Here is a 27,592-nt window from a genome sequence, read left to right on the forward strand (position 1 = left end):
GGAGGTCACGAAGCTAAGTCTAGTTCCTTGCTCATAGGGAGAAATCCATTTAAACTATGCATTTTATCTTTACAACTTCTTTGGGTTTAAGGTTTTAAGGGGCGAATAATGGTTAACTCAACCAAAGGCCATAGAGCAATGTTCGAATGAATAGATGCCAACTTAAGGAAATATCGTCAACTAAAAGTATTCTGCCAGCATTTTACCATTGACATCACTTTTTCCGTAGGGTTTTAAATACCTGAAAGGCCTTCTGAATGATACTTGGGAAACATTTTAAATTATTCTCAGAGGTACAAATAGGTTATTTTATCATAGATATTTATAGAGCAAAATTGTGAGATTTTACCTCTTCACCTGTATTTGCTAACTCTGGGTCTTTAAACCATTCTGTTAGGTTAGGCTGTCTTCTATTTGTATATCAGTTACAATCTTATTTTCAGAAATACTGAACAGGATAATGATTTCATACACTTAAAACTATTCAAAAATAATAATTTTAGTAGTTTAATAGAGATGCTTAATGTAAGAAATTGTAATGGTGCTGAATGACCACAGATTGATTGGATTATGGAGATCTTCACCTTGAGCAGAAATTGAAGATCAACTTTTAAGTGTTAGACAGTAGTATCTTACTGCAGTAGCACAGAGGTATTAAAAAATTATTCTTGACTTTCCCCACTTCCACTTTATTTGGATTGTGAGGGAAAACAAATATTTCTGAAAATTTTATAGACAAAATTTACCCTCAACTGAATAAACCTTTCCTTTAAACACTTGATATAATCACATTTTAACAACATAAAATTTTCTACCTTTTACTTGCATTAAATTTTCAAAAATAACATTGCATTTACCTTCTCACCCTTTAGATTTAGTTTATCTCCTGGGTGTAATTGGAAGAATTTACCAACCTTAAGCCACCACTCATATTCTTCCACTGAAGTTAAACCATCATGAAAGACCGAGATCTCTTTCCTGTTTTACAAAAAGCATGCATTCTCTATCATTTGGGTAGTTTTTTTCATTATATAATTTTGGTTTGTACCAACCTAACATTGTTATGCTGCTGTTTATTTGACTTATGTATGTACCCATTCTTCTCTAGGAACCCACAAATTTACAGTTTTATGTACATAAGACCAAATATGCTCATAATATGATAAAATTCACTTTTAATTTTATATTAATTTAAAATAGTATTTCGCTTTTACGGTGCAGTTTTTATGCATTAATTTCTCAGAAACCTCTGAAATAATTAATCATATGAACAGTCTTTCCTTAACTTCTTTGTACAGTTTTTCAAAACATTATTATTTTAAATATATGATAGCATTTTAATGTTTACATTAGTAATAATCATTCATTTTATTCCATATTGCCAGTCCCAAAATTGGAAAAAGAGAGATATTGATTGTAGGAATAGATAATGTTTGAAAGGTAATGGAAAGGTAAGGCTTGGATTTTACACATTTTTTTAATGTTTTATTTATTTTATCTTATTTACTTTTGGCTGCGTTGGGTCTTCATTGCTGCGCGTGGGCTTTCTTCTAGTTGTGGCAAGCGGGGGCTGCTCTTCGTTTTGGTATGTGTGCTTCTCATTGTAGTGGCTTCTCTTGTTGCAGAACACGGGCTCTAGGCATGCAGGCTTCAGTAGTTGTGGCACACAGGCTCAGTAGTTGTGGCTCGCGGGCTCTAGAGTGCAAGCTCAGTAGTTGTGGTGCATGGGCTTAGTTGCTCCGCGGCATGTGGGATCTTCCCGGACCAGGGTTCAAACCCGTGTCCCCTGCATTGGCAGGCAGATTCTTAAACACTGCATCGCAAGGGAAGCCCCTAAATGAAAAAGCTTATAGATGTTTGCTATCTATTGCTTCAGCAAAGACCAGGCTAGTGCTTTTATATCAAATCACCATGTCATCCTTGCCACACATGTGTAGACTTCTATTTGAACTTCAAAGAATGCCTTAGAAGTCAGTGTCTCTTTCTCTTATGGTATCTAATATTGGGGACCATTTGCTTTTGGTACCCACTACTGTTTCTAAAGCTATCACTTGACTATGGTACTAGTATGTTTCTTGTTTTAAAATTTTAATCTCTCTTCATTCCAAGTTGTGCTTTGTTAGTATTTAAATTTCTCCTGCTTAGAATTGCTGAGCTCATTAGATTTGCATACAAGTTGATGTTTTTCACTGATATGGGAAAACTTTTGCCCAGTTTTATTCCAGATATATAATCTGCCTCCTTCTTTCTCTCATCTCCTTCTGATACTCAGATTACATGTATTTTAGACCATTTAGTATGGTCTAACAGGTAGCTAAAGCTCTACTCTTTTTTTCCCAATATTTTTTATGTTCAATGTCACTTAACCATTTCTTCTTGTTTCAGTTCATTGTTAAGCTTATTCAGCAAATTTTTTATTTCAGTTATTGTAATTTTAAATTCTGGAATTTCCGTTTTCAAAAGCTTTTCTTTACTGAGAGTCTCCATCTGTTCATTTATTTTGACCATCTTTTTCTTAAAGTCTTTGAATATTTATAATAGCTGTTTTAAAATCATTTTCTGCTTATTCCAAACATTTGTCATCTTGAGATGTGTCTGTATGGAATGTGTTTCCTAGGCTATAGGTCACATTTTAATTTCTCCACACATCTATTAATTTTTTTTTTTTTTTTTTTTTTCTTTTTGCGGTATGCGGGCCTCTCACTGCTGTGGCCTCTCCCGTTGCGGAGCACAGGCTCCGGACGCGCAGGCTCCGGACGCGCAGGCTCAGCGGCCATGGCTCACGGGCCCAGCCGCTCCGCGGCATATGGGACCCTCCCAGACCGGGGCACGAACCCGTATCCCCTGCATCGGCAGGCGGACTCTCAACCACTGCGCCACCAGGGAGGCCCATCTATTAATTTTTTATTTCATATTTTTCAATGTAGAAGATGTGTTGTAAAGGTTTTACTTTTTCTTCATCTGCAGAGTTTTGTTTTTGCTCTATAAAACAAGTAAGAATTTACATTATTTGTAAGTAGTTACACATTTTTGGTCAGTTATCTTGAGGCTTGATTTTATGCTTTGTTAAGGCAGGCCTGTGGAAAGCTCAAATTATTTATCAAGCCCTCTAATTACTTTCCTCCCTGGTACCCAGCAGTTGAAACCCAACTGTGGCTTTCTCCTTTCTTTGTTTCCCTCCTTAATTTCCAGCCACACTGGCATTCCCGAATTCTATGTTTTGACTCCTTAAGTAAAGAAAATAGTGGCTTTCTGCTTATCTAGCCACCACATGCCATGCTGCCTGAGAAATGCCCTCATCAGACAAATCATAAAGATTTGGACCTTACCTAGTGAGTCTGGTTATATTTTTTCACTGATCAGATCCTTTTCAGTTTTTGCCTCCTTTTGTTTATTCTTCCTTGTCTTAAAACAGTTGTTTTTAAAAGTTTGGTCCACAGTTTATAATTGTTATTTTCAGTTGAATAAACTTAGGAACATTTTGTTGTTTTATAAAACATTTTCCTCACCCCATTTATATCCCTTTTACTCCTTCCTTGTCAACTCTCTACCTGAGAAGCATCCACAGTCTTTATTTTTATGATTATGATTTTGTTTTTTCTGTTGTAGGTCAACATATAAATGAAATCAATCCTTGGTATCTGGTATCTTTTATTAAGCATAATGTTTTCAAAATTTATGCATGTCATTGCATGTACCACTAGTCTATTTTTTCTTTTTTTGTATTGCTGAGCAGTATTGCATTGAATGAATAAACCACAGTTCCTTTATTCATCTTTTTTATTGATGGGCACCTGGATTATTTCCAGTTTTAGCTCTTATGAATACTGTACTTAATATTCATGTAAAAGACTCCTTGTGGGTGTACTTTTTTCTCACTTTACCTTGCACAGAGACCTAGGGATAGTATTGTTGTGTTAAAGGATATATGTGTTTTTATCTTTTAAGAAACTGCCAGCTTTGCAAAGTGTATCATTTTCCATGCCCACAGGCAATATGTAAGATTCGGGGTGCAGATCTTATTTTTCTGTCCAGATTATATTCTGTTATATAATAGAGATAATTTTTAATGTAAATTTTAAGCTTCTGGTAAATAATTTTGATAAGCAGTCCTCTACTTTTAAACTAAAAATACTCTGAGTTAGAGATTTCAAGAGTGATATGGGTGGCAGGGCCAAGATGGCAGAGTAGAAAGACACTGAGCTTACCTCCTCTCACAAATACACCAAAATTCACAAATATCTGCAGAACAACCATCAGTGAAAAGGAATAGAACCTACCAGAAAAGATCTTCTACAACTAAAGACATGAAGAAGGGACAACAATGAAATGGGTAGGGGAGTGGACTCGTGATATAATTAAGTCCCATACCCCTGGGTAGGCAACCCACAGACTGGAGAATAATTATATTGCAGATGGATAAAGAAGATTTTTTTTTTTTTTTTTTTTTTTTTTTTTGCGGTACTCAGGGCTCCCACCGCTGCAGCCTCTCCCGCCACGGAGCACAGGCTCTGGACACGCAGTCTCAGCGGCCATGGCTCACGGGCCCAGCCACTCCGGCATGTGGGATCCTCCCGGACTGCAGCACGAACCCGTGTCCCCCGCATCGGCAGGCAGACCTTCAACCAGTGCGCCAACAGGGAAGCCCAAAGAAGATATTTTATATATATATAATGGGACATTACTTAGCCATAAAAAAGAATGACATACTGCCATTTACAGCAACATGGATGGACCTAGAGATTATCATACTAAGTGAAGTCAGAGAATGACAAATATTATATGATACCACGTACAGGAAATCTAAAAAATAATGCAAATGAACTTATGTACAAAATAGAAACAGACTCACAGATATAGAAAACATGGTTACCAAAAGGGAAAGGGTGAGGGGAAGGATAAATTAGGAGCATGGGATTAACAGATACACACCACTATGTATAAGATAGATCAACAACAAGGATTTACTTACAGCACAGGGAACTATATGCAATATCTTTTTATTTTTAATTTTATTTATTTTTAGCTGCGTTGGGTCTTCGTTGCTGTGCGCAGGCTTTCTCTAGTTGCAACGAGCAGGGGCTACTCTTTGTTTCGGTGCATGGACTTCTCATTGCGGCTTCTCTGGTTGCGGATCATGGGCTCTGGGTGCGCAGGCTTCAGTAGTTGCAGTGCACGGGCTCAGTAGTTGCGGTGTGTGAGCTCTAGGGCATGCGGGCTTCAGTAGTTGTGGCATGCAGGCTCAGTAGTTGTGGCTCACAGGCTCTAGAGTGCAGGCTCAGTAGTTGTGGCGCATGGACGTAGTTGCTCCGTGGAATGTGGGATCTCCCCGGACCAGGGCTTGAACCTATGTCCCTGCTTTGGCAGGCGGATTCTTAACCACTGCGCCACCAGGGAAGTCCTATATTCAATATCTTGTAATAACCTATAATGGAAAAGAATCTGAGAAAAAGCATATGTATAACTGAATCACTTTGCTGTACACCTAAGACTAACACAATATTGTAAGTCAGCTATACTTCAATTTAAGAAGAGAGTGATATACTTTATTTACATAGGCAATGTTCAACTTTTTCAACTAGTTTAATAGCTCTAAAAGTTGGATGGTGGGTGAGTGTTTTGATGTAATTATTCATCTTCATAAGTTGTAGATGTTTTTAAATTACTTAAATTCAATTTTTTAAGGGCTAGACACTAATTATGAGAGTATAAAATTTAGAAATCTTTACATGGCAGTAATTTTTGCTTACATGTTACTGTAATAAATACCTGTGAGTATGAACAAGAGAGTTTTAGTTCATTCCACTAGAGCACTGAGCTAATGTCAGGTGTTTCATTTGAGTGTCTTCTTGATGTGGTTACCTTTGTTCTGTGCTTTGGTCATCAGTTGTATCCCTTATGAATGCTCTTTTGCAAACTCATACTGTTCATCGTGGGACTGGGGAAAGTGAATGTAAGTAGGTAAGTAAAAGCTGTAGCTGCTACTAGAAAACCTGTCCATATATTAATTAGCATTGTCATTTTGTACACAAAAACTTTTTCATTGAGTGTCTCCTATGTATTTAGCACTGTAGGTGAAGCAGAATGAGAGCTGAATGTGGCCTTTGGTCTTAAATTAATTTGAGACCCCATGTTGGATGGTGTTCTCTTAAGAACAATATAACTTCTGTGCTGTGCGACGTAGATTTATAAGTATAAATATTAAAGAGAGGACCTAGTAAGGATTAAGGAGGTTGGTCATGTTTTACAGCAGAGGTGGCATTTAAAGTGTGCATAAAATCAGTAAGAATTAAGTGTAGAGGAGACAGAAGTGCCAAGAGGAATAATAAGAGCAATAAGTGTTCATGAATAGTACTGTGTACAATGAATGTGCCTCATGGTTACAGTTGAGAGTTTGAATGCAAAACACTGAATGACAGCTCCTTGAGGGGCAGGGTTTCTGTGTCTTGTGCATGTCTCTATCAACAGTGCCTAGAGTCCTCCCTAGAGCATGACACTGTGTATGCCATAATAGGAAATTAGCGTTTTTGACTATTAGGGTTGGAAGCAGTGAGGCAATTGTAACTGGGTTTTCAAAGGCTTTAAACATAGGAGGGACAAAACCTAGCACAATTGATGGTAAACATTTGTGGAACAGAGGAGTAAATATTCAGTTTCGGGTTGAAGAATTTGGGATTTATTCTGTTGGTGGTGGGGCACTGGAAGTGTTTACTTTTTAAATCTGGGGGTAATATGTTTTGAAGATTTGTTTTAGGAAGACTACAATGGCAGGATATTATTAGGTTAAATATTTTGAAATAGTGTTTTAGGGAGATTCAGAGAGACTCTAGCAAAAGAGTCTAAGTAGGATATCATGAAAGCTCAGAATAAAAAGGTGGCAGTAGGAATGGAAAGGCTGCTTCAGGAGACATTCATAAAGAATACTCAGGGGCCTCCCTGGTGGCGCAGTGGTTGAGAGTCCGCCTGCCGATGCAGGGGATACGGGTTCGTGTCCCGGTCCGGGAGGATCCCATATGCCACGGAGCGGCTGGGCCCGTGAGCCACGGCCGCTGAGCCTGCGCATCCGGAGCCTGTGCTCCGCAACGGGAGAGGCCACAACAGTGAGAGGCCCGCGTACCGCAAAAAAAAAAAAAAAAAAAAAAAAGAATACTCAGTATAAGGATAGTGGAGGGAGAAGAGAAGAGAAAATCAAAGGTGATGCCAGTTTGACCTGAACTATTATAGTACTACCTCTAGTATTAGAAATATTAATAATTAGGGTCCAAAGGCATATGAGGAAGAAGTGAAGGGTATGTGAAAAGTCTAGTTTCAGATACGGGTTTAAGATGATGGCAGGAGAGCTGAATGAAAGCTTCCAGCAGGAATTTGATGATTCAAGATGCAAAATACAGAACTGAGCTTAAAGCTGGGAGTGTGCATTTGGAAATTGATCATTCAGATGGGATAGTCAAAATCCTAAAACTGAGTGAGCAGTTGAAGGGGTAGAGCATAAATTGAGAAGTTCTTGGAATGAAGAGCAGGTACTTTTAGTTTTTCACTAGAAGGGGAAGTGTTAATATATAGAAATAGGGGCCCAAAGGTTAATGTCAGCAAATCCCAGGGAGGCAAGGTGGTTAACAGTATTGGATGCCATAGAGCAGGGGTAGGGAAAATATGGCCCATGGTTCATCACCTGTTTTTATAAATAAAGTTTTATTGGAATACAGTTACTCTTTATTTGTTTACATATCGCCTTTGACTCCTTTTGTGCTACAGTAGTAGAGTTGAACAGTTGGTAAAGAGAGGGTATGACCCACAGACATAAAATATTTACTGTTCGGCTGTTTATAGGAGAAATTTGCGGACCTCTGCAATAGAGATCTAAGAAATTAAGACCAAGAAGGGACCTTTATGCTTTATGGTTAGAATAATCTTTGATGACATGAAAGAGTTCAGTTTTATCATATAAACAAATGTTTACTGAGAGCCTTCTTTGTGACTGGCATTGGGTTTTGCTGGTGTGGTCTAGGAAGAGGCTAGATACTAACAATTGATTCATTAATGAGTAAGTGCATGAATTGAAAGGAGTGAAGGTAGTCAATATAAATTTTTGTTTTGTGAATTTAGAAATAAATGAGTGGGAGTTTGAAGAGTATATGAGGATGGGATTTTTAAAAATGCAGAAAATACAATGGAAAAATTTTTACAGAGTTCCTTTGAGAGAGGCAGAGTGTGTTGCCATTATAGGAATTAATGGTCTAAGACTTGAACACAGGGAGTACACAGGCCTTATTACAGGAAATGAATAGAATTGTTTGTGGAATTAAGAATAGTAATTGCTCACACAGCTGTTTTTAAATAGCAAATTGTGTTAGGTAATCAGCAAAAATCCACCAAAATGTACTTATGCAGAAGCTGCTTTATTGGTACTGACTTATGATCCTGATGGGTACTATAAAAATAAACAACCTAAAAACCTCTGTATGCACTTTTCACAGTGGTGTGGTACTGTATGTTTTTTGTTTAATGTGCAAGGGCAATGTAATATTTTCATCTTTCTTTTCCCGCACCAAACCCAAATATAATTGTCTTGTTGAAGAAGAGCAACAGCATGAACTTTGTGAGCTCACAGAGCAATGAGGTGTGTTCTCATTGAAATGAGTAGTATTTGTTTGATGCTTCTCTGTTTGTCTTCCTCCTCAGACAAAAATGGAATGTTTTATTGTGGTTAGATTAAAGTGTACTAATTCATTTGTTTTCTGTTTTTTCTTTCTGTATTTTGTTCAAATGTATTTCTTTCTTTTGGATTTGGCTATTTCTTAGGACTCCATTTTAATTTATTGGTTGGCTTTTTAATGACACCTCTGCATTTTTTTCCGCTTTGGTAGTTTCTCTCAGGTTATATACGTCATTAACTTTTCCCAGTCAATTTAGAGTTAATATTCTACCATTTCACATGAAATGTAGAAATCTTGCAACCTTATAGGTCTATTTACCCCCACCCCTGCCTTCTTTTATGCTATATTTGTCATATGTACTACAGCTAAATACATTGTAACTCCTGTGAGAGAATGTTACAATTTTTATATAAATAACTTTTAAAGATGTTAAAAGGGAAAAAAAAGTTTCTTACATTTACTATTTCTCATGTTTTTTCCTTCCTCAAGATTCAAGTTTCTCTCTGATAACATATCCTTCAGCTTGAAGAACTTCTTTTAGTATTTTGTACTGAAGTTTTGCTGGTAACAGATTCTTAATTTTATTTTATTTGAAAATGTATTTCATCTCCATTTTTTTTTTTTTTTTTTTTGCGGTACGCAGGCCTCTCACTGTTGCGGCCTCTCCCGTTGCGGAGCACAGGCTCCAGACGCGCAGGCTCAGCGGCCATGGCTCACGGGCCCAGCCGCTCCGCGGCATGTGGGATCCTCCCAGACCGGGGCACGAACCCGTGTCCCCTGCATCGGCAGGCGGACTCTCAACCACTGCGCCACCAGGGAAGCCCTCATCTCCATTCTTGAAGGATATTTTTATTCTGGCTGAGATCCCCATGCCTCAGTACTTTAAAGATGTGTTTCCACATCTGGTGTCATTCATAGTTTCTAAAGACATGTCTGCAGTATTTGAATTGTTGTTCTTCTGTATGTAATGTGTCCTTTTTCTGTCCACTTTCAAGGTTTTCTCTGTATTTTTGGTTGTCAGAAATTTGACTATGGTATCCTGTACATGGTTTTCTTAATATTTATCCTTTTGGGTTTACAGAGTGTCCTTAACTGGTAAATTTCTGTCTTTTAACCACATTTATGAATTTTCTGGCCATTATTTCTTCAAAAATTTTTTCTACCCTAGTCTCTTTGTTCTCTTATTAGATTTATTAGACTTATTAGTCTCTTACTAGACTCTCTCTATGTTAGACTTTTTAATATCTTCCTTTAGATTTCTAAGACCCAGTTTATTTTCTTTTAATTTTTTGTCAAATTGAATTATTTCTGTTGATCTGTCATCAAATTCATTCACTCTTTACTGTCATCTCCATTCCTTTCTTAAACCCATCCAATAATTTTTTTTTTTAGACTTCAGATATTTTAATTTTTAAAACTTTCATTTGTTTTTTTTTTTTTGTGTGTGTGTGTGTGTGTTTTCTTTTTCTCTGTGAGATTTCCAGTCTTTTCATTCATTACAAGCATATGTCCTTTACTTGATTGGGTATAGTCAGGTAGCTGGTTTAATGCCCTTGTCTGAAAATCTCAGTAGCTGGGTCATCTTGAAGTTGGCCTCTCTTGATTATCTTTTTCTTTGAGATTGGGTCACATTTCATTGTCAAGGAGTTTTGGCTTGTGTTAAAGATATGTTATTTGTGGAAATTTTGGTTTCTTTTATGTTCCTCCAAAGAGTTTTGATTTCTGTGTTTTAGTGAGCCATTAATTGGATCAGACTCAGAGTGAAAACTCTATCTTGCCTGAGGTTAGCAGCTGCTCAAATCTCAATTTGATTTGATTCTTTCAGCCTCAACTGCAAACTGCCCTTTGAATGTGTACATCAGGGCTCATCCAAAGACTTGAGCAGAGATGTGCCCAAAATTTGGGACTCATCTTTTCTGCCTCTCTCCTTTTGGGGATTCTGTCCTTACTTTCTGGTGATTATGGTTGTCCTGCTCTTTCCTGTTTTTCTTCTATCCAGAAAGATAGTAAGTTTTCTATTGGAATTTTAGTTCCTGCATGCTGTGGCTGCTGCTTACCTGTGGGATGAAGCTTTAAAATGGGAAACTCACCTGTGCTGATCCCTAAAACTGTTAAAAGGAGAAACTCATTCTGGTCTCTTCTTCCAAGTTTATATTCCCATCCAAAATCAGCCTGGTTTTGTTCATTCTCCTGGTAGACCCTTTAGGTTTACTCTTAAGGTGGAGTCTTTATGTAGTTTGTTTTATATTTATATTTTTTCTCCAGAATTTATAGTAGCTGTCCGTAGGAGCATAGTACATCATGTTGGAAGCTGAACTCACTAGTTCAGTTTTGAGATTGCCTCCAGCATATTTGCAATCTGCTTTAAAAAATAATACTTTTTAAAAATAATACTTTAAAAATAATAATAATTATTATTTTACTAATTCTTGGAGATCTACTTAGATTGCTAGACATCCCTCTTCTACTTTGAATTTCTTTTTTTAACCCATCTCTAGTTAACTGAATTCTTATGATGGACTGTCATGTGAATGCCCTAATTTTATATGTGCCTTAACCACTTAGTAGACATTTGAATGCAAAATACCACACTTCTGCGAAGTACCAGAAGTACGTAGAGATGAACAAGGTATGTTCCCTGTTATAAAGTTTTATTGGTAGGGTATATGTGAAAAATAACTGTCAATGTTGAAGACAAAATAAGTGCAAATTACTTTCTGAAGAAGTGTGATTAATATTGACTTAGTTGATGGAGAACACTTCTCAGAAGAGAGGACATTCGATCTTAGACTGATTCAAAATTAGAAACTCAGGTGGAGGAAAAGATAAGGGAGGATATTCTAGGACTAGGAAGCAATAGGAGTAGAATATGAATGTGTGACAAGGCTTGGCATGTTTGGGGAGTGACTAATGTCTTGATGAGGCTGGAGCATTGAGTTTTCTTTTTTTAAATTTTTATTTATTTATTCATTATTTATTTTTGGTTGCATTGGGTCTTTCTTTGTTGCTGTGCACGGGCTTTCTTGTTGTGGAGCACAGGCTCTAGATGCGTGGGCTTCAGTAGTTGTGGCACAGAGGCTCAGTAGTTGTGGCTCACAGGCTCTAGAGCGCAGGCTCAGTAGTTGTGGCTCACAGGCTCTAGAGCGCTGGCTCAGTAGTTGTGGCACACTGGCTTAGTTGCTCTGCAGCATGTGGGATCTTCCTGGACCAGGGCTCGAACCCGTGTCCCCTGCACTGGCAAGCAGGTTCTTAACCACTGTGCCGCCAGGGAATCCTGAGCATTGAGTTTTCTGAGAAATATAGTATGTGTTGAAGCTGAAAAAAGTAGATTGAGGCCACCATGAAGAATGCCACGCTCAGGAGTGTGAGTGTTATTCCTGAGGCAGCAGAGGATCATATTTGAAAGTGAATGGATGTGATCCAACTTGTATTTATGGCAAGATAATTGTGCTGGCAATGTTAACTGCGGATTGGCATGGAACATAATAGAAGAATAAGCAATACACAGGACCTGAATCAGAGCAAGGGATAGTTACTCAAAATATTGCCAAGGCAGAAATTAATACAATGGGTAACTGAGTGGTTAAGGGAATATGAAAGATGTGTTACCAAATTTAAGAAATTAGGGCTTCCCTGGTGGCGCAGTAGTTGAGAGTCCGCCTGCTGATGCAGGGGACACGGGTTCGTGCCCCACTCCGGGAAGATCCCACATGCCACGGAGCGGCTGGGCCCGTGAGCCATGGCCGCTGAGCCTGCGCATCTGGAGCCTGTGCTCCTCAGCGGGAGAGGTCACAACAGTGAGAGGCCCGCGTACAACAACAACAACAAAAAGAACAAATTTAAGAGATTATTGCATTTCTAACCACATTTGTAAATATCCCAACATCATGCTGACTACATGAAACTTCTGGAACATTTTTTATTTAGAGTACCTTTTATAGCAGTGTACATTAGGCTGTACTATAGTGAATACAAAGTGGTTTTTCTTAGGACATGTAATGAGGTTATTTCAAAGCTGTGATATTGAATGTCTGTGTGTGGTTTAGCCACCAAGCCTAGTGAGGATTTAGGTTTCTCTAACACTTTTTAAATAATGTTTGCTCTTTGGGGGTAGTTACTTGTCTAGTTCATAGAGTCATTTATAGTCTGTTTCTCATTGGAATTTTTAAACTACTATTCATTTATTTAGAACATTGGTTTAGATTATTTCTAAAGAAGAATGGTAAACTAACAAATAGGGAACCAGTTTCAGCCCCACTTATATTAAACTGAATGTATTATTTCCACTTTATACATTTATTTCTTCCACAAATATTTATTAATGCCTACTGTGTGTCAGGCATTGTTACAGGCAACAAACATAAAATATTGAACAAAACAGACTACACTCTTGTTTTCCTGGATCTTTCAGTCTACTGGGGGGAAAAACCGATTGTAAACATCCCCCCATAGCATGATATTTGAATAGAGAGACCTGAAGGAAATTAGGGGAACAAACCTTTCAGATATCTGGAGGAAGCATTTTATGAAGAGGGCAAGTGGCAAGGCCCTAAGGAGGAAGCATGCTCAGCGTGTTAGAGCAAAAACAGGAGTCCATGTAGTTGAAAAAGAGTGATCTAAGAGAATGAATAGTAGGAGATGAAGTCAGAGAGGTGGGAGGTGGAACCCATGAAACACTGTAGACCAGTGGATTTAATACTGAATGAGATGGGTAGATTTTGAGCATAGGATTGACAGGATTTGAGTTGTTTTGAAAAGGTCATTCTAGTTCCTATGTAGAGTATACACACTGTCACAGGGGCAAGAAGCAGGGAGACTCTTTAAGAGGCTATTGCCATAATACAGAGGTGATGGTGGCTCAGACTAAAATGATCATGTTAAAAATAGTGAGTCAGGCACTTCCCAGGTGGTCCAGCAGTTAAGACTCTGCCCTCCCAACACAGGGAGCTTGGGTTCCATCCCTGGTCAGGGTACTAAATCCCACATGCCACAACGAAGATCCCATGTGCTGCAACCAATGACCCAGTGCAGCCAAGTAAATAAATAAATATAAAATAAAATAAAATAAAAATAGTGAGTCATAGTCAGATTTTGAAAATGTTTATAAAGTAAATCTAATGGGATTGTATCATTGAGAGACTGAATAGGGACATTTTTTGCTGAGACTTATTCAGAGTTGGAGAAGAGGCATCAAGCGTTTTTCTTTCTTTCTTTCTTTTTTTTTTTTGCGGTACGCGGGCCTCTCACCATTGTGGCCTCTCCTGCTGTGGAGCACAGGCTCCGGACGCGCAGGCTCAGGGGCCATGGCTCACGGGCCCAGCCGCTCTGTGGCATGCGGGATCCTCCCGGACCGGGGCACGAACCCTCGTCGCCTGCATCGGCAGGCGGACTCTCAACCACTGCACCACCAGGGAAGCCTGCATCAAGCTTTTTTTAGAGTGGACTTCTTTAGTGCCTCTGTGGAAGAAAACATCTGGCATTGTTGTTTAGGTGCAGGACTTTGTTGTTTAGATTCCAGAGGAGTATGGCAGTTGCTTTTAGGTGCACTGGGTGGGCCTTTTCTTGTCTCCAGAAATTTGACAGCCAGATAGTTTAGGGGAGGCTTGGAGATGGCTCAGGAGCTTTGACAGGGTTATTAGAATGTCTCTTCAGACAATCAGAGCAAATCCTCAATATACCAGGTCACTACATAGATAGTTCTCAAGGTGGTACAAAATACCTGCTTGCCCTTTGAGAACTTAGTTTCAATCCCTGGTCATTAGGCAGTTTTTTATTTTTCCTAAACAGATAGACCTGCCATTTCCTTTTGACCTTCTACTCTTACTTCATTGATTAAATCACTAGAATGTCCTGTTTAATTGTATATTTACAGGACATTTATATAGAGTGATGTGGCTAATAAAAATAGCATAGTGAAATCACTGTTTGGAAGTTAATTTCAAAATTAGTCATTTTCTTGAAATTAGTCATGTTTAATTATCTTATTCTAGTGTACTTTGGCACTAGAATATCCCTACTTTTAAAGTCTTAGTTCTCATCAATTCCAAATAGAAATTGTGATTAATTTTAAAGATGACCTAAAAAGGTGATTCCTTTTAATCTTTTTACTGGTCGTATTTTCTTACATACTTTAAAAAGAGTCAAACTTTTTAATTTGACAGTTCATTTTACAGAATCTCAATTTTTTTAGTAAAAAGAAAATTTTTGTAACCAATGTTATGTACTTCATATGAAGCAGCAGGTCTTATATTTCCTTACAATTTCAACATTTCCATAGCTTTTCTGTTTTGTTTTTCGTTAATGTGTAGCATAAAAACAAAGGATTTGCTTTTATATTCTAATTGATTCTGTTTCACAGTGAATTTCTGGAAAAACACATCGGTAGATTTATTTCATAAGTATCTAAAATTTGAGAAATATAATAAAAAATGGTGGTGGTGGGTTTTTAGGTGTATATTGTTTTATAATTGATTGCAGCCTTTGAGTCTGATCTAAAGGAATATCATTACCCGACAAATAAAATTGAGTGAAGAAACTACTGAAGAGACACATCCATAGCTTTGGTTATCTGACATAGCTATCTCCAATCAGATTTCTTTTATCAAATTATCTATTGAATCATCCTATAGCAGATGGCAATCCTGCAAAGTATATTATCTTTTCCTTATTTATAACAGTGTTGGGATTTGATATTTTTGAAGTACATTTTATTTGCTAGAATAAAAACTTGATTTCACTGCTACCAAAAGCTGTGTGTGTGTATGAAAGAGAGAAAGAGACAGAGAGAAAGAGAGGTATACAATCCGCTGTGCTCTTTCTCCCAGCTTTATATATGTCCCTTTTCCACAAGGAATAACTCTCGGGCATAATACAAAGCAAAGTGGCTGTATTGACTTGTTTTTCTGAAAAGCTTTTTTTTTTTTTTTTTTTTTAATTTATTTTTGGCTGTATTGGGTCCTCGTTGCTGTGCACAGGGTTTCTCTAGTTGTGGCGAGTGGGGGCTGCTCTTTGTTGCAGTGCACGGGCTTCTCATTGTAGTGGGTTCTCTTGCTGTGTGCGGGCTGTAGGCGCATGGGCTTCAGTAGTTGTGGCTTGCGGGCTTAGTAGTTGTGGCTCTCGGTCTCTAGAGTGCAGGCTCAGTAGTTGTGGCACACGGGCTTAGTTGCTCTGCAGCATGTGGGATCTTACCGGACCAGGGCTCAAACCTGTGTCCCCTGCATTGGCAAGAGGATTCTCAACCACTGCACTACCAGGGAAGCCCTGACTTGTTTTTCTTATAGCTTTGCTGCAGGGATATCCTAACTACTCTTCTCTTGATTTTGTGTATCCCTCACCCGGCTTTCCCTTTCATTACTTCTCTGCTCTCTAGACTCCCCACCAGTACCTGAAATATTTTCCAATTCCAGACGTGTTTCTCCCTTCACCCTCCTTGTAGTCTAGGGTGACAGAGTCTTTGGTGATAGGGCTGGTGGTAGCAGGTGGGAGAGAAGGAGCTGGTCAGCAGCTTTACTCCTCATTCACCCCTTTTACCTCCAGGTAGGTCTTGTCTGAGCCTCACCAAAGCTTGAATAATGTGTCATGTACACAAACCCTGTGCTGTTTTTGAGCCCCTGGGGGCCCAGATTGGTGGGGGGCAGTGTGGAACAGGTGTATAGGATATAGAAAAGTCACTACCCCCAAAAAATGTTTGCAGTTTTTGCTAATGGCTAAAAACCTAGAGAAGTCTCAGGAATTTTGTGCTAGGAGAATGAAAGAAGTAGTAGGATAGAAGCTGTGAGATAATTTTATATCGATTCAAGAAAGAGAGCACTTTCAGTCAAAAAAGATGGTGGCAGTAGAGAGGAGGCAGGCAAAGTAGTACCTGAGTCCTTCATAGGAAAGAAAGTAATGCTAGATGTTTTACTTGGCTAAGTTTACTTGCTCCTCCAAGAGTCTTGCTCTCTGACATCTCAAAAACTTGGTTACACCTTGTATTCCTTCTTCAGGCTCCCAGCCTCTTAGGGAAGTGCCTGTATGTGTAGTAATTTATGATTTGCTTTCAGTTACTTTTCCTATTAAATGTTTCACAAGAGAAGGAAGCAGATTGTTCCATTGAATTCACAAACCAGTGTTTTTAGATATACGGTCTAAAATTTAATGTTTGTTCTTTACTGAAAAATGTTAAATAAAATATTAAGCCTTTTAAAATGAGGCACATGGAATCAAAATATGTATTGGATTTTAATTGGTTCCATTCAGAAAAGCAGGTACTTAAGAGATTCTGTATATAAAAGATTAAAAAATTATCATTTAAATCTCTATATTAGTTAAATTATTGGTTAATCCTTTTAATTTTGTTGCAGAGAAATAGATTAGTTAGAAAGTTCAGCAAGACTCAGAAGTGTTTCTACTACTTAATTCTTCCTAAACTTTCTGTTACATCTACCATTTTTAATCTGTAAGTTGCGGCACTAGCATCTCAAACCTTGTTGCATTGGCATGTGTAGACTAGAAAGAGGAAGGGAAGAAAAATATATGGCAGTGGTGGTTCAGACATATCTTAAGCGAAATGTTTTCCTCCTAATTACTGTTTTGCAACTGTGGTATATTTTCTTGTTGATAAATAGTTTTTCAGATTTTGATCAATTTGTATAATTTCTGTATTGTTTATTTTCTGTGTGTAATTTCTTTTTTCCTGGTTGCCTTGGTCTTGTGGCTGAAGCTTTGGAAAGTTTATTACTCCTGTCATATTTCTATGTTTGTACAGCCATTGTGTTGAGCAGAAAGGAGTTGTTGATGCTAAAGGATGACTCTTGCCTTTGTCAGTGCCAGCCACGATCTTCTGCTCAGAGTCTAGATACATTAACAATAAAGCTGTAGAGCTCTGAGTTTAAACCCTAGCCAGATCCTTCTTATACTATAGCATCCTTTGAGCCCTCTACATGTCTTGTATCGTTGGTATGTAGCACTCTTTAGTTGGTGGCTTAATTAATAACCATTTTATTTAATTAATCTTTGCTCTTTCATGTTGTGGAAGTAATTAGTGTCACTTGATGAGAATTAAGTATGTGTTTTCACAGAATTTCATTTATCACTTAAAAATTTGTCTGAGATGTTTTCTGTAGCAGGCACCCATATATTTTCTTTTACAAATGTATTTAAAATAACACATAGCCCCCATATTTATTAATTATTTGATAAAAGACAATTCAGAGTCATAAAATGAATTATTTTCATTAGAAATAGGATCATCAAAATAAGTTTGCACTGTATGTTCTAAATCAATGAAAGTTATGTTTACTTCCCACCCTCCGGCCTACCATTCTGCTTTTTATGGATTTGTCTACTCTAGGTACCTCATATAAGTGGAACCATATACTATTTGTCCTTTTGTGATTAGCTTATTTCACTTAACATAATGTCCTCAGGTTGTAGCATGTGTAAGAATTTCTTTCCCTTTTGAAGCTGAATAATATTCTTTTGTAGGTATATACCACATTTTGTTTATCCATTCATTTGTCAATGGACATTGAAGTCACTTCTACATTTTGGCTATTGTAAATAATGCTGCTATGAACATGGGTGTGCAAATATTTGAGACCCTGCTTTCAGGAGCCAATTTACTTTTGCATTTTACTTTGGATACATGATTTTAAAAAATTAACTCATTTAGAAAAAAAGTTACAAATGGAAAGTATGATCTTTTTAAATAAAACTTTTCCTAAAATTATTTGCAGCTTCGTAAGTAGCTTTATATTAACGGATTTTGTAGATTGATGGTAGTCTTTGTCTTGGATTGGGTCTCACTGGAATCCTATCTGCTATTCTACAGTGTTGATTGCAAAGAAAATGCTTGGAAAATAGACCACAGGTAACTGGATACTGGAGAAATATTTAGTAACAAAGTGTGTTTTTACGATACTCCCCAGACTTGTAGAATCTTTCTTAAATCTAGAATTTTAATAAGAATTCTCCAAGAATGAACAAAACAGAAACACTTTTTTGTCGTTGTTGTTTTTGGTTTTTGTTTTGTTTTGTTTTTACATATAATCTGTGTGTTTTTAAAGCTTCTGATTCATTTGAAATTGTGCCTAGTGTGTTGTTTATAGTACCCATCTTTTCTCTGTACTGTTTTTGATATAGGAAGTACAGATTCATAAAAAGAATAAATTAGGGTCCTACTAACTGAATTAGTAATTAGTGTATTTTACTTTGGGTACTGACTTCCTTTCCTTGCTTTTGTCACCTAGTCCTTCAATTGGCAATTCGGTCCCTATGAAAAAGCCTTGGGAATCGTGGCTAGTTATTGGAGAATTTGTAGCATTTAACTTAGTACAGACCACTTCTCATCTAAATCACAGAAGACTTCACGGAATTTTTTTGAATAAAAAGAGGTTCTAAACTTAACAGAATGTAGTTTTTGTAACATCTAGAGTTTTCTCATGCAAGAATGAAACAAAAAAAGTCAACCATTTGTATTTCATCATAGAAAGAATCTCAGAAGGGGTTGGGAAAGTGTACCCTGTTAGGAGTCAAGGATGAGAAAGGCTGGTCTTCAAAACAGAAAAGGGAGAAATGGCTGGATTGAGAGATCTCCAACTCTTTCAGATTTTTCTGGGGATTGATTGGAAGGTGAAAATAATGGAGCCAAAGCTTCAGAAGGTACATTAAGGAGGATAGTGAATTGTTTTGTTGTTAATGGTAATTTATCCTTGTCACATTGAGTCTTCCTTTGCAATTTTCTTAGGAGTAGATCTACTCATTTAGAATCAGATTTTGGAGGAGATTTTATTAGGATGAGTTGTCACATCATTTTGATTAGTTTTGATATAATTAATGTTGATTTGATATGGTTTGATATAGTTTGATTTAGTTTGATGTCTTCAGTTAAGAATAGCTACTCAGTGCTTTGATAGAAACCAGTTTTATTAACTTGAGCACTTGTTTGACTTGCTTCATTTTCTAACCCTTATTCACTTTGTATATTCATGGAGGCAGTACTAAACTTTAGAAAGTTGGGGGTGGGGCATTCATCTACTCTTAGAAGTAGCAGTGGGTGGAGACAGAGGTAGAGAGACCTAGATTATGCTCTGTTCAAAAATCTCCAAAGACCTACATTGGCAATGTATGTAGGGCATTGTATACAGCAGTGATAAAGATACTCCCAAGTAACTTATTTCTGCAGGTTTCTGAGGCAGGGATTGATACACAGCCAGTTCCAATCAAATGCAGATACCACTGACTGAATTGTATTATCTGCTATACCAAACAAAACCCATCATTGTATCCTCTTGGATTTATATTGTTTACTTTCTTCTCTCCTTAGGTATGGATGAACGAGGAGGTACGACATCCTGGGGAACAAGTGGTCAACCAAGCCCCTCTTATGACTCATCTAGAGTAAGTTTGCTCATCAACCCTTGATTAAAATTGTAAAGATAATTTGGCAGAATAAGTAAGTTCTTTCATATGTGAGTTCTATTTCCTAAGAGAAGTGAAGATTAATGTATTTTATGGGACTATATTAGAATACCCAGTACCTTCATAGTAGCTTTAATTCTTTCCCTTAACTGTCATACTATGGGAGTTCATTTTATGTCCTACAATGAAAGAAATATTCTTGATGTTATTTCTACACCTCAACTACTTGTAATACCCTTTACTAAAGTTGGAAGAGCTTGGAATGCCTCACTAAGTAATCTCTAAACATAGTCATTTTTCTTCTTGTATTGTTTATTTGCCTTGAGAGCTCTCAGATGACCAGCTTCTAGTCTCCCCTTTCACGTTCTTGCTACAGTAGTCATCAGCGATTTGTATCAGGGATTCTATAACCCTGTCTCTTGAAAGCATATCAAAACAGATACAACAGATGACATTTCTTGGTTGACAGTTAAGAGAAAATAGGACCAAGGTAACATGCTATACAATGAAAGGTTAAAAGTTTAGGGCCTTTTCCAGAGATTAAAAGAACAAAAAAATTCCCCAAAACTTTAAAAAATGAGACTGAGAGACTGAAAATTAGACCAAAGAATTGACAATAAAATTAAATGCTGTGCTCCCAGATTCTGCAGTAAATTGATGAGGTTAAGAGCTACCTTTTCCAAAAGGTCATACTTTGAATGAATAATGAACTATTTATTTCTCTCAGAAATAACCAAGAGATAATAGACAAGCATAAAATTTATGGGCACTTAACTCTAGAAGCAAATTGGTTTAGGTGGAAGAAAACCTGAATAATGTGATTGGAATTCATAGTCTCCATATGGGTTACTGTTTTGCATTGAAAAATGCTGAGTGAAAATACTTACTAAAATATGTGGTTTTGCTATTATATTTGGCTGTAAATATGTTTAATTTATTTTAAATACTTCGGAGAAGAACTGGGATAGTCCTGTGGAATCCAGGAAACTGTAGAGAGAGACTGTTAAACATGGGTTTTAGTGTTTCCTTCTCTCAAATCAGTGCTGTGAAAGCTGAGTTGTAATATAAACAGCACTGTCCTGGGTATCACAGGATCTACTATTGACACTACTTTGAACTTGCTACTTAATCTTGGACGTGATATTTTATCTTGTGGGTAAACTCGTTGATACCCAAATTTCCTTCCACCTTTAAAATTTTTTTATTTTTTGAATAATATTGTGAATAGGAAAGATAGGTTTCCTGTTTCGATTTTGAAGTAGGGATTTTATATATTAGAGGACAATACTAGTTGATATTGGATTATTTTCTTTCAGAGCCTTGAGTTACTGTGTGATAACATGTTATTTCTTAATATACATTAAATGGTGCCTTTGTACCTTACTTCCCTTTCAAGCTTTCAGTGTTTTTCTACTTTAATACTGGATAGGATTTTAGGAGAAGAGACCATAATAATATATCCAAACATTTATATATTTCATGTTCCTGAAATTAAGTTTACCTTTAGAGATGGACTTCAAAGCAAATCTTGCTTTTCTTTTTGCTATTTGATCTATAGGTCAAATGTGAAATACAGTTTTTTATTCTTAATTTGTTTTCTCAGTGTATGTTATGTACAGTGAAAAGTTAAATTGATTTTATAGTAGTTTTCTATTATAAAAATCCAGATTAATCTCAAGATATCCCATACAGCCATACACACGCACACACACACGCGTGTGCGCGTGTGCACACACTATTCACACACATTTTTTTCCCTGCCTGTCTACTGAGTGATCTGATAGAACAGTGATTTACTGCCCTCCTTTCTTTTTGTTCCCGGTGAAATCTACTCTTCCAATAACTTTCTTCCTTTATCCTGGTCATGATTCTGTGTTAGTCAAGATGTTATATTTTATTTACAATTTCAAACCATTTATTTCTCCCCTGAACCCTTCTCATCAGGGAGAGACACTTATGGTTATCTTTGAAGCTGTCCTCAGCACTCCTTTATAGGAAGATTGTCAACTTTTTGAGTTTTATTATTAAATATCTTTCACCATCTTGACCATGTTTTTCATAATCATAAGTATAGATGGATATAATTTTGTTAATAAGAATCTCAGTTGAACAAAGTATTTCATTCTCCTTAGTATTTTAATATGGTTAGTTTTTTTAATTTAGAAATAAATAATAATATTGACTAAAAGCTAGTTTTGACACATTGTTAGTAAAATTAACGTCAGTTTAAGCTTTAATGAAATTGCAGATGCCTTTGTAGAAATTATGTGAATGACATTTATTTAGATTTTACTATATTGTATAAATAACACATTTCCATCACGGAAAATCTCATTTAATAAATAATTTGATTTTACATTAATGATAGAAAAATTTTTAATTTTACTTTTTGTGGTAGGTCGTGATAAAAAGGTATTTAAAAACTGAAAAATGGGGGGCTTCCTGGTGGCGCAGTGGTTGAGAGTCCGCCTGCCGATGCAGGGGACACGGATTCATGCCCCGCTCCGGGAAAAAAAAATTAAAAAATAAAAATAAGGGAGAAAGAATAATTTTTTGCAGTACTGTAAAGCAGTATTTAGCATATGAACTCTATTAATACTGTATTACTATACATTTTAGTGTACAAGATTGGCTATACAGAATCATGAAGGTTGAGATCAATATTTATTTAACAACTTTTCAAGGAGAATTTTTTCTCTTTATACTTTGTGCCTAAAAGGTCCTGACTTTAATTTTGATGAAGATACCATTCTGCTCTAGTAACCTTTATGCATAAGTGAGTTCCACTGGAATTGTGTGTCTAAGAGCCCACAAACTTCTTTTCAGTGTTTCACCCTATGCCCATTTTCAGAAGTAAGAAAAGTCACTACAGCAGAGCTCTTTCTAGTGTGTCTTCCCTGTTTTTCCCAAATCCACCAGAAAAGTCGCCTCATAGCGTACAGGTGGTTGGTTGAGTTTCCGGTTATCAGAACTACCCACAGCACCGTTGACCTGCTCCCCACCTGTGCAGAACAAAAACACACACGTGAACAGATAAAAGCATCATCATGATTGAATAGCGCTTCTATTTTCAGAAATTTGTGAAAGTGGTGATTGAATTTAAAGCACCAAAGACCGAAAGGAGCGATTAATCTCAGATAATTTAGACATGGGCAGAGTATAATTAATTAATGACTTTGTCCCCTCCTTCCCTTATTTTTTATTCTTTCCTACAAATGAATGTTTTCTATATTTGACCTTTGTAACCAGGCATAAAGCCCAGAGAATATCATGATTTTTCTTATTTTCTACAGTGTTAATGATTTATTCTAGTTTCAGATCCACCCCCCCCTCTTTAGAAGGCAATGATTAAGAGCACGTACTCTGGGGCCAGACTACCTGGGATGAATCCCAGCTCTGCCACTTACTGCATATGTGCTTCTTGTCCAGTTACTTAAACTTACTGTACCTCAGTTTACTCATCTGTGAAATGGGGATAATAATAATTACTTTACAAGGTTGTTGTGAGAATTAAATGAGATACATGTACAGTGGGCAGTGCTTAGATCAGTGTCTGGTACATAGTATTCTATAAGTGCTGGCTTTAATCTTATATGTGTCAGAATTTATCAACTAGATTTATTTGTAACAAATTTAAATGAATGAATACATTTGTAAATGTGCTGCATTTTAAGTGTAATGAATAAGAATTGTTTTCTGATTCAGTCATGCTTATTAATACTATACTTTTACTTCTTTTAGATTTGTAAAGGACATAAATAAAATTGATTTCCTTTCCCCTTCAATTTCTTTCTTGGGAATGCAGAAGTCTTCTGAGAAACTTTGATATAAAAGTTTTTGTCTCTATAATGCTTTATATATAATGAATGCTCTGTACGTGTTTGCTGAGTATAATCAAATTGAGGAAGAATCATTAGATATACTAGATTAATTGCGTTTGGAGTTCAAGGAGGGGAAAGAACCGAAATTGATACAAGGTGGTGAAGCTTGAAGTAGATGGTGGTGGTATTAATTAATGGTTATAGGGCTTTCTTCTGTGCTTACAAATTATTGCCCTGATTGATGATACTGCTTAGTGAAGCATTTTATTTAAGATCACAGCCTCTGAAGAGTTGTGCTCTGTGACCTTGGACAAATTACATAACCTCTTTGTGCCTCAGGTTTCTAATCTCTATAATTATGATAATCTTACAGATACTTTGTAGGATTTTGGTAAAGATGGAGTATAATAATAGCTATGAAGTATTTCATTTATTGATACAATAAATGAAAGCTGCTGTTACTATTATTACCACCATTATTATTTTCTCCAAATATCTAATATTTTATTATGTATTTTCATGCTTATATTTCCTCATGTACAAATTCTGTTTCAAAAATGTTGTCTGATCATTTTAGTTTACGGAAATTCCAAGGGGCCATGTCATCTTGGTTTTCCTGCCCTTTTAAGCTCTGCTACCCAACCTAGGCCAAGCTCACAGTGCCGAAGTACCGTTGCAGTTTATACCCTGGGCAAGGGGTTATGAGAGGGCTCATAGGAAAGAGAAGTCATTCTGTTGATACTCTTTCCTACAATACAGAGTTTTGCATTCCTTAATTTAAAAGGTATGAGTTCACTGGTAGGTAACCACTAATAGAAATTATATTTATAGGTACCATCAATGCCCAGGAGTTGGCAGTTTAATATAAGTATTTTCAGGTTACATATAACCCATTGTGGTAGTTATTTTTGGAAAAGAAACAGCATTCAATTGAGTAGAGTTTGAGTGCTTATTTTTTCTAATTGCTAAATTTCTACCATGGTTTTCCCTTCTCTTTATTTTATTTATTTTTTATTTTTATTTTTTTTGCAATACGCTGGCCTCTCACTGTTGTGGCCTCTCCCGTTGCAGAGCACAGGCTCTGGGCGTGCAGGCTCAGCGGCCATGGCTCACGGGCCCAGCCGCTCCATGGCATGTGGGATCCTCCCGGACCGGGGCACGAACCCGTGTCCCCTGCATCGGCAGGTGGACCCCTCAACCACTGCGCCACATGGGAAGCTCCCGCTTCTCTTTATAATATGGTTTGCAGAATGAAACAATCTTGCTCGTGGTGTTCTTCCTTCCCTCCCCATTTTTCAATATTCAAATTTTGAAAGCTAGAAGAATTTTCAAAACTAGAAGGTGTTTTATTTATATCCAGTCCTTTTAGTTCGTAGAGGAGGAAACTTAAGAGAGTATGAGATTTGGCTAGGTTGAGATGTGTGCTGTTGATACAAAATACACATGAGATTTGGCCAGAAGGTTTGCCTAGTTAATGACAGACGCTGGCCTAGAACTCACATATTCTGAATTCTGTGCTAGTATTTTTAACCCCCTTACCTTAGAATTTCCCAACTCAAAGAATTGTCTTAAATTTTCTGCCATATACTGAAGGAGGAGAGAGAGGACAAAGGTGAAAAAAGAAAGAGGATCTGCAATTGATAAAGAGGGCATTGGACATTATTTGATTTTTTAAAAAATTTGCCTGGCAAGTATAGTGTTTTGTGAGGCAGCATAGTGTAGAATTTAAGAGCTTGAATGTTGAAATCAAGATGCCTGTGCTGTTTCTGGCACTCCTATTTCTTAGCTGTATGACTCTAGGCACGTTGCTTCTCTTTGCCTCAAACATTTTTTTTCTTTTCCCTTTTGCACTGGTTGTGGGGGCCGGAGGTGGTGGATACTAATAATAACTACCTTACTGAAGTTCCGGACTTAGGCCTATTAGTGGAGAAGGGGAAAACCAGTTATGTGGTGATGAGTTGGCTTTAAAATACTTAGCTTAGCTGCTGTGTATGACTCAGCACAAAATAATCTCAGGGACTTTCTGTTAAGGGATAAATAGTTGATATGTTTTGAGGTCTTTCATTGTAAACATACTGTGTGACTTGTGCTACCTGTTGCAGTGAAGCGATATGAGGGTTCAGTTTATTTAAAAAGCACCAGCAGTGGTCATTTCTCAGACCAGCTGTCAGGAATACACGTGGATGGCAGCCTGACAGACCAGATCAGGTAGAAAAATGAAAATATTAGGGTACAAGGATTCAGAATTTGTTCTAGACTTCTGAGAGTCATACACAGAGCCATAGATTAGGTACTTGGGTTAAAGGAAACAAAAATAAATAAAAATTCAACTAGAGTAAACACAGAGCTTTCAGATTCTATGGACACTAAAATGAGTCCGTAAGGTTATCTGTATTCATTTAATGTTACTTCTCTAACAACTCTGGACCATTTCTGCCAGATGTGGCTAAAGGGATCTTTAATTTTGCTTAGTGCTCTCTCCATTCTTAGCAAGTATTCAATATCTGTTCCTTCATATATATGGAAGAGTTTGGCTAATAACCACTCTGAAGTTTGATGGGTAGCAAGTTGGAGATGGCATAATAGGGGCTTAATTCCCTTCACATGTTATCTATGCAAAACAAATGGAGGTCATTCTGACCCCAGGAAGGGTTATACTGGGTGGAGTTTTGAGAGAACCTGGTTTCTAGTTCATTTACATTTGACAGGAGAGGCCTTGGGAGTACCTAGGAGCAGAGAGAACGTGTTGTTTTCTTCTCCCAGTGGAGCACAGTGGCAAGAGAGCTACCCTTGTAAGTAAGGATGACAGTATTGTCTGCCTGCTTTTAAGGAACTTGCTCTTACTGTGGTTCCCCAGTTTTACCCTGCTGAGATTTGTAGATGCACTCAGTTTCTGAAATGTCAAGTGAATAAATGTGTATCTTAGAGTTCAGGAAATATGGTTGGAAATACAAGTTATACTTACCAAGTCATCTTTATTTTAAATAAACTGTAAAACTTTAACTCTTTTAAGGCAGCAGTGAGAAGCTCTAATTAGGCAACAAATAATTAATTACCAAAGTAGTTTCACTGATTACCATGAGATTACAGGAGAGGGAGAAATTACTTTGAGTGGTCAGGAAAGACTTAATAGAATAGGAAGAGTTTGAGCAGAATATTGTAGGACAAACAATATTTGTGTGAATAAGGTTGAAAGGAAGATAACTCTTTCTGGAAATGTAGAATGATGGGACCACAAGTTACAGAGGCACCAAACACAAAATTTAGAAAATAGTAAATCACCTTGCTTTGTAGGTGAATAGTGTGATAAGGCAGATAACCTTTCTGTAGAAGAAATAAAGTCTATCCTTTGAGAAATAGAGAACCAATTAAAAATAAACTTTGACACAGGGAATGGCACAAAGGGTTTTATAAATATCAATATACTGTGGTATGAAGGATGGATCCAAAGACAAGAAATTGGATAATCTGATATGATGTTACTACACAGGCCCACTTGGGATGAAATAAGACTTAGATTGGGATGATAGGATCAGGATCACAAAATAATGGAAAGAGGAGAGATGTCACAAAGGAAAAAGAAACTGGTACACTTGGTGAATGAGGAAGATATGAAATCATGTAGACTCACTACCCCCAGAGAATGATGACTCCTGAATTAAACTCCATGTGTTTTATTTAGCCTTTGACAAGTTAGTTGTGGTTGTGTTATAC

The 27,592-nt window shown here is 37.0% G+C and overlaps 1 protein-coding gene across 3 annotated transcripts in view; it reads left to right on the plus strand.

The window, feature by feature from the left end:
• TCF12 (transcription factor 12) overlaps positions 1-27,592 on the plus strand; it is a 388,587-nt gene that overhangs the window by 134,152 nt on the left and 226,843 nt on the right. For all 3 annotated transcript variants that reach the window (XM_082616676.1, XM_082616675.1, XM_082616677.1), the window contains one exon: positions 19,963-20,036. In XM_082616676.1, coding sequence (XP_082472802.1) covers positions 19,963-20,036 — 74 coding nt within the window. Of the gene's footprint in view, positions 1-19,962; positions 20,037-27,592 lie in introns of those variants that run through there.

This window comes from Mesoplodon mirus (genome assembly GCF_964341445.2).
Source record: "Mesoplodon mirus genome assembly, chromosome: 4".
In the NCBI taxonomy this organism is placed as follows: Eukaryota; Metazoa; Chordata; class Mammalia; order Artiodactyla; family Ziphiidae; genus Mesoplodon; species Mesoplodon mirus.